We start from the raw sequence: 7,883 nt of genomic DNA on the forward strand, positions 1-7,883 counted from the left end.
GCCAAAAATAACAAGTCGATCACAGACATAATTATGTCAGAGTGAGCCCCTTACGTAGCCCAACAAACTATAAGAAGGGTATATTCTCCAAAACATTGTATAAGTTAATTTATTTTTGTTTGATAGACAAAAAAGATCGTTTTTGTTACATAAAATACCAACTTTTTATTTAAAAACAATTTTTAAACAATTTGCAAATTTTTTTGGAGAATATAGCCTTCTTAAAGTTTGTTGAGCTACGTGAGGGGCTCACTTTGACATAATTATGTCTGTGATCGACTTGTTATTTTCGGCGTAATTTTTGAATAACTCAGAAAAGCCAAAATGACCCATTTTGCGGTAAAATTTTGGGCCTGAATTTCGCAAAACAAATTATACCATATTAATTCTGCTAAAATTTTAAGCGAGTTTTGTCCTCATAAACTTTCACCTAAGCTCAACCCATTTTGAGAAAAACGCGTTTTAAATTTCAAGTTTAACGCGTTTTGTCCGGTTAATTTAAATCAGCACTGTATTTAAGCAGAAAAATTACTAGGGTTTTGCGTTAGGTCATTTTTTGAAACTTTCAAAGTTACGCATTTCGGTATCAGTATGAAATATGATCAAAATATTAAAACATGTAAATCTAGCACAAGCTGGGCAACTATATTTACTTCCAAGCGTCCGTGGCGCAATTGCGCGGATATGGAAATCCTAATCAACCGGTAGGAGATCCAAATCCGGAATTTTGAAATAGTTACAGTTTTTTTGGTCGAGTTTTTCCTACATCGCATTGATAATCTGATATAAACTGCAGCTGTTTTATTGGTTGCTAGTGTTAGTAAAACGAAAAGCAAACACAAGCGAGATGTAAGAACGTGTTACTCCTAAGCCTTGCAAAAAAATTTCTTAAGGTGTCTTTTCAACCTTTTTCATTGTTTCACTTTCTTTTGCTTGTTTAGAGATCTTTTTTTGCCTTTTCCTCGCTTGTGTTTGCGAAGCCCAGCTTTGCTTCTGTGTATTTCTTGCATGCTCAAAACACTTCTTCACAATTTTTGAAAAGTGCAACTTTTCTTCGTGTTTTTTGTGAGTACAATTAGCCTTAAAAGCGGAGAAAAAGTTATAAAATAAATAAAGTCCGTTTTTTGCTTGTTTCAAAAATACTTACTTTTCTACGTTTTCTTGATTTCTCAATTGTCTGTTGTTGTAAAATTTTGATTAAACTAAAGTCAACTGTGATTCTAAGCAGTGATAAAATGTCTAACGTTCTCATTGAAAATAGAGGCCCCTCTTATTAAAATCTTTTTTTTTGTTTTTGCGCAGTTTCCAAATTTAGCGCAATTTTGATTAATAAAAAAACTTTGGCTGATTGTTTTCTTTTTGCTTATTAATTTTCTGAGATTTTTAAAAAATTTTAAAAACTGTTTACGCGTTATAAAAATTGTAGATGTTTACCAATTGCAGATGTTCCTAGCAAAAAAAAGTTTATTTCTAAAAAAAATTGCTCTTCCAAAGTGTATCGTCTGTTTTTATTTTTGGGGCACTCAGAACTGTCCATAAAAACTAACGCTATACTACCGACTCAATTTATGTTTGAGGGTGGTCGGATTAATATTTCTGAGAGAAGAAATCTAAAGTAAAAAAGCAGATCACCGCATCAAAATTATTATAAATTTCAAGCCTCATTTCGTACATTTATATATATGTAAATCTATATTTTTGTTTGTTCAATTTATGCGGCAACAACTTGTTTAGTTTCGATTTGTTCTTTGAGAAAAGTTCTTCCGACCACCTTCAAAAAAATTGGGCCGGAGGTTAGCGTTAAGTTTTTTGGCAGTTCTGACTGGCCCAATATAATTTGGTCAAGTTTCCTGTCGTAATTTGGGTTTGCAATGGTGTTCAAAACTTTTTTGAATAATCAAAAAAATGTAAGTTTTTTAGGTTGTGTGGCTGTTTAAATTTGCTATAGCGAAGTCTAAAGCACGCCTAGTTTTACCTGTTTGCGGTTTAGTTTTGCTTCAGGTTAAATTCAGTTTCATTTGGCGAAGGGAGCATTTTACGCTCTCCAATAACAAAAGTGCGAAGAATTGGATGATTTTGTTTCAAAAAATGGTTTTAATAATCATAATTACCATCAGAATAAAACAAAAAATTAGATCCAGTTTCTCAAAATAAGAATATTTGGAAACAGTTCTAAACAAGTATTTATAAACCAATTATTTTATTGATAAAATAATCTCTATAAAATATTACTAACTAACCAATCATATTCATCACTAACATTGACACCTACTTGTAAGTGCTGAAACTACTTGTAGTTTTAGCACAAGAACAGTTTGAAAAAATCTTAGACTACAGCCGTTCTCCTTCTGGATAAACTCCAAGAACTAACTCGTAATTACTAGTGTACTCTAGATCTATTGAGACTAGAAGATATAAGATTAAGATTAAGATTGGTATTAGACTAAGAAGTTACACGAATCTATCCGGCCGAAATTAAGATAGCGTGACGAACAGACGGTGTACCTTATCTGAAATTACTCTATGAGTACAAAACCTCGTACATAACTCAAATTCTTGAAAAATTAAAGAGCTTTAAAGCATCATATCTTTTTTTTTCGACAGTTGCTTCCTTGAGAGCATTGACGCTTTTCGAACTGTCTGTTGGCTATGTTTTTTCGACCTATTTTGCTATTTTGTAAAGCTTGACTCTTGTTGACTCATGAAAATGATTGAAATTTTAGAAAAGTTCGAAAAGAAAACATCAATAAATTTTTTTGCAAAGTTTCGAAACAATTTTCTAACGTTTTTCTTGCTATGATCATCTATTTCAAAAAATTCGGTGATTTTTTAACAACAATCAGTTACTGTTGTCACAAAATTCAAATTCAATTCCTATGTTTTTCCATTGTTACCTTAAAATACATTTTCACATGAACTTATGAGAGATCTGTGAAAATGTATTTTAAGGTATGTTCGTTCCATCTTGCCAGATTTTGGTCGCAAATTTCTCGGAAAAGGAATCGATTAACCTCTATTTGATTTCAATGACGCACAATAAGAAATACTTGATTTAGAAGCAAAAAGTAACAAAACTTTTAATTAAAAAATAAATTCTCTTTATGCGCGCAAAGGCTTTATAAGCTAGTTTTGCATGGATTGGAGTTAATGCTAGTTACGCTGTTTGAGATCTGAGGTTCGTACTGTGTTTCCATGTGGGCTGAAAACAACTTGATCTACGTGTGACGCCAGTAGAGTTTGCAATATGCCCGAAAAGCTAACTTCCAGTTTCGACATCAATCATGTTCCAGATGCGAAGAATAATCTTAACTGAAGTCAGAAATAGATCTAATATTGTTCATGTCAAACATTAAACTCGGTCAAACAACGTGCTATGATCGCGACGCTGAGTCTTTAGCCCGCTTTTCTTTCGAGATCAGACCCCGCAGTCAACAAACGTGGGGCCCAAATTGTATATTTTCACACACATTTGACGCCATTTTAGCCCCAAACAATCACCGATTCAAACCCATTTGAAGATTACTTTTAACCATTTTAACCATTTACTTCGAAACATGTTGCCATAAACCAAAAAGCAATTTTTGCCTCTTTCTTAACTGCTCGCTTTTAACAACCTTGGCTGAGAGCTGTAATGAGGGTAATGAACTAGTTATTGAAACTAAACTTTCGAATGGAGTAAATGAATAAATGACTCGAGGGCAGGAAATAAGTCAGAAGCGAAAGGAAAACTAAATAACCAGAAAAAAATCCACAGAGCGAGCTTATTTATTACAACTTTGTTTACTTTAGTTATATTTTCAATGTGCTCAAGTTTCCTGAAGTAAGTTGAGTACCTTATGGAGTCTTAAAATCGAATTAAGCGATATTTTCATGGCGTTAATTTGACCACGAAAACAAAAACTTTGTTTGGAATAGAATAGAGCCCATTTAAACTCAATTTTCAATTTCTCTTCACGCTTAGTTAGCCCAGATCCTTAGAAGGTCAAAATGTCCAATGTTTTTACGTTTCGCACAATTCTGGTGTTATTTGTAACAAGTTTCGATCAAATAAGTTATCTATCGAAGTACTAGTTTAAACTAACGCCCGATGGTTATTTTAGACTATATGTACATACTTAGCATACATACCCTCTGCGACTAGAGGTGTTTAATGTTATTTCAGGGGTACTTTAAACTCTCATGTTCTGACTTCTGAACATTATTTTCTTTCTTTCTCGTTTAATATTCAAAAGCATATCAATTATTTCGAGTGCTCTCAAACCACATTCGAGTGCATTTAAATCAGAAGAACTTTAAATGAGTTAACCAATATTGATCTCGTGCTGAAATTCTTAATCGATTCTTGCATCTTATGCCTTTTTTCATCTCATAAATGGTAACTTACCAAATCTGAGCTTTATTTGGCTCGATTTTCAATCTAAATTTGTAGATCAATTATCTGTACACAATAATGACGTGAAGAATTTTCAAGCTAAAAAAACGTGTTAAATGCAATTTTACGCACGTAATATCTCATCTGTGCTTTTGAGTAATGCATATATATTTAAAAGAGCGAAGTTTTGGTTGATTTTTGTACAGTTTAAGAATGTATGATCAGTTTAATGGCTTGCAAAAATTTACTTAAATAATGTTTGAAAATGAGTCCTCGCGATTTATACACGGCTGTGACTTACCAAAATCAGGCTGCCGTTGAAAAAATCATTCGCAAACTTCAGGCAAAATCCCATCATGGAATCGCAAAAAGCCGTAAGCTTTATTATCGAGATGAAAACGGCTTAACGGCGCTTCACAAAGCCGCACTCACAGGACAATATGAAGTTTTAAAACTTCTTTTGACCTTTAACCTCGACTTGAACTTAAGCGACGTTACAGGCCATACCGCTCTTCATTACGCTGCTTACAGTGGGATAGACGCCTCAATATATCTTCTAGCGAAGTATGGGGCTAACATAAACGCTCAAGATGAAGAGGGTCAAACTTCCTTACACATTGCATCAAGAGACGGCCATGCGCATGTGTGTACTGCTCTGCTCAAATGTGGCGCCCAATTATTAATCCGAGACAAGTCTGGGAAAACAGCGATAGAAACAGCTGCGGAATCCGGGAAAGATCAGGTACTTAAAATTTGTCTGCAAAATCCAGAGTCGAAAAATATTCTCAACGGTCGCCAGAAGCGGTTCGGCGAAGACGAGATTTCTCGTTCAGGCTCGATTACGAGAAAAAGAAGTTCGGCAAACGACGAATTCGCAAACCTCTCGCCATTACAACTCGCAATTCTAAATGGCCACGCTGACTGCATACAAACTTTGATTCAGTTCGGATGTGATATCAACCAAGAAAACTCCTCGGGAACTGCGCTACACGATGCAGCATTAAGCGGGAAGTTGAAAATTGTTCAACTTTTGGTTCAAAACGGTGCTGATGTTTTCAAGACGAATCAAAAGGGGGAAACGCCACTGGATAAATTGAACAAATATGTTAGCCATGGCGGATGCGCAGATGTGAAACAATACCTCCACGAATGCATGACATCTCTGAAAGCTCGCGTGATAAAAAAACACGACATAATTCCAAACTCCAGTCACTTAATTTTGAGCGTTGGGGATATTGTCACAATATTGGAGCAAAACCCTTCTGGTATTTGGAAGGGTGTCATCAACAAGAGAAGCGGCTATTTTCCAAAAGAGTGTGTGGAAATAATGCCAAGGTCTCTTGGGAACCCAAAACGAAAACCCTCCATTTCAGAATCAACAAAGAGAGTTCAGCCTGAAAGACATTCGAACCCGCAAAGTCTTATGGGAACCAATTATATAACAGTTGACGTAAGTTCGCTCGAAGAGCAAAAAAGAATAAGCTCTGATTGGATGCACGAAAGCTTTGGAAGTTCTAAAAAATTTCCAAATGTCCCGAGCAGTCTTGATTTTGAGCGGTTCAAAATGCCAATGAAAACAGCAAACTCACAATCGTCAAAATTTGATCAAAACCAGCAGCATGCTGAGTTTTCCAATGGCGATGTGTCGCATTACGACAAAGCGTCCGATAGTTGCGAAATATTAAATGAAGAAGCCAACAAAATATTATACTCACTGTCACATCATTCTGCTTTTTCGAAGGCCAATGAAATTGAAGCTTTGGAGCGACTATTTCAGGAGGCTGATTTGAAAAAGTTTCCTAGGGTCTTCATCGAATGTGGTTACGACAGTTATACAGCGGTGCGAATGTCGAGCGCCGACTTAGCTGCAGTTGGGGTTACGAATCCAAACCAACGTCGCAGGATTGTCGAGATTTTTCAAGTCTTCGGGAACCACATTCCGGCACCGCGACAGTTCCATGAAGCTCCGGAAACGGTTTCACAATTTTTGGAGGGGATAAATTTGTCCCAATATACAGATTTATTTGTGAAATCTGAATTTATCTCCCTTGAAGAACTTTCAAAAGCAACTATGGAAGATTTAATGGAAATCGGAATAGACAAGCAAGGACATCAAAAACGAATTCTGATTTATTTAAAAATGGTATTTTCTTCACTTAGAAAAGAACCAGATTTCAACAGTGATTTTATGAGCATGAGTACTGATATGTTTTTGGACTCGCTGTCACCGAGCAACCAGTACGCCAGCATTGACCTTGAAAGTCCTTCTTACGACAGTTTCGATTCTCCAGTCAATGAAATTCAATCTCAATTTGAACCCATAACCGAGTCAAATAACTTGTCTAAAGGCATTTCTGCGAAACGAAATGACAGATTTGACGTAGAAGATGATTCGGGAAATTATACCATGGAAGAAGACAACAATAACTCACCGGATACCATAAATGGAAGTACTGAAACGCTCACTAGCAATGACCAAATCCATATATCACCACCACAAGCTACGTCAAGGCAATCATCAGGTATTTCGCCATCATGTGTGAACAAATTTCAGCCACTGCATCTATCTGTACAATCAACTGAAGATATGCGGAACTCTCCTGATATTTTCTCAAAAATATCAGTTTACCCAGGTCATTCTTTGAAGCGAACAGGTGCACCAAAAATTCCTCATCAAGGAGGGGTTCACTTGTCGATCGACCCGGTTACGAAGCAACCATATCTTGTAACTCAGGGTCCGGGACAGAGACTCTCACAGCATCACGGGGTACCCCCAAACAGGGATAACAATACTTTGTTCACTCATCGACAAGATTCCTTCATACCACCTTCGCTACCATCTTTGCGTAACAACCAAAGCACCCCTCTAAAATTCACTGCCTCGAGAAACGTCCCCGAAATGGAACAGAAAAATGGGGGATTCAAACCCCCGGAAAAAATGAACCTAAACTCGGCTTCTTTCAATGAGGCGATGAAAGGTATGAAAATCACACGGACGGAATCGGTCGGGAGTCTCGAATCAGAAGATCCCTATGTTCAAATACCTCCTCCACCCCCCTTGAGACTGAAAACTCCTCCCTCAGACGCGCCCTATTTGTTCAATCTAGCCAAAAAAGATTTAAATGGTCAGATCAGTAATTTTACTCCGCAACAACAGTCATGAAATATTTCTAGATTCGTTTGTTCACCAGGGCTTTAAAAATACTAAATTGTTAGTTTTGGATCAAAGTCTTAAAAAGTTCAACATTTGCACTTAATGTATCAAATTTAGTTTAAATCGAAACTTGTTTTTATGATAAGTCCGTATTTAACTTTATTCGTGCTTTTGCGGGTTCCACCGAATTTATCCCATTACTGTACTAGAAAGATTTGATTTTCGAAAACTTTGACCTCTAGCTAATATCAGTGTTAGGTCGTCCGAGCGTTCCGGTCACGCGTTGAAGGCGTTCTTCCTACAAGGAAAACGGCGAGGAACTAAGATTTCAGGTGTATTTTACCACACAAATCCAGG

General features: G+C 36.3%; 1 protein-coding gene across 1 annotated transcript; it reads left to right on the top strand.

Annotated features, from left to right (window-relative positions):
- Positions 1-3,159: 3,159 nt before the first annotated feature.
- LOC134839317 (caskin-1-like) lies at positions 3,160-7,655 on the top strand. Its single transcript, XM_063854822.1, has one exon. It carries the CDS (start codon positions 4,638-4,640, stop codon positions 7,533-7,535), a length of 2,898 nt encoding a protein of 965 aa, XP_063710892.1. The 5' UTR covers positions 3,160-4,637; the 3' UTR covers positions 7,536-7,655.
- Positions 7,656-7,883: the final 228 nt, after the last annotated feature.

The sequence above is a fragment of the Symsagittifera roscoffensis genome, chromosome 2 (genome assembly GCF_963678635.1).
Source record: "Symsagittifera roscoffensis chromosome 2, txSymRosc1.1, whole genome shotgun sequence".
Classification (NCBI taxonomy): domain Eukaryota; kingdom Metazoa; phylum Xenacoelomorpha; order Acoela; family Convolutidae; genus Symsagittifera; species Symsagittifera roscoffensis.

Excerpts from the sequence above, each read along its gene's own strand:
- LOC134839317 (XM_063854822.1), top strand. The coding sequence starts at position 4,638 with ATGAGTCCTCGCGATTTATACACGGCTGTGACTTACCAAAATCAGGCT.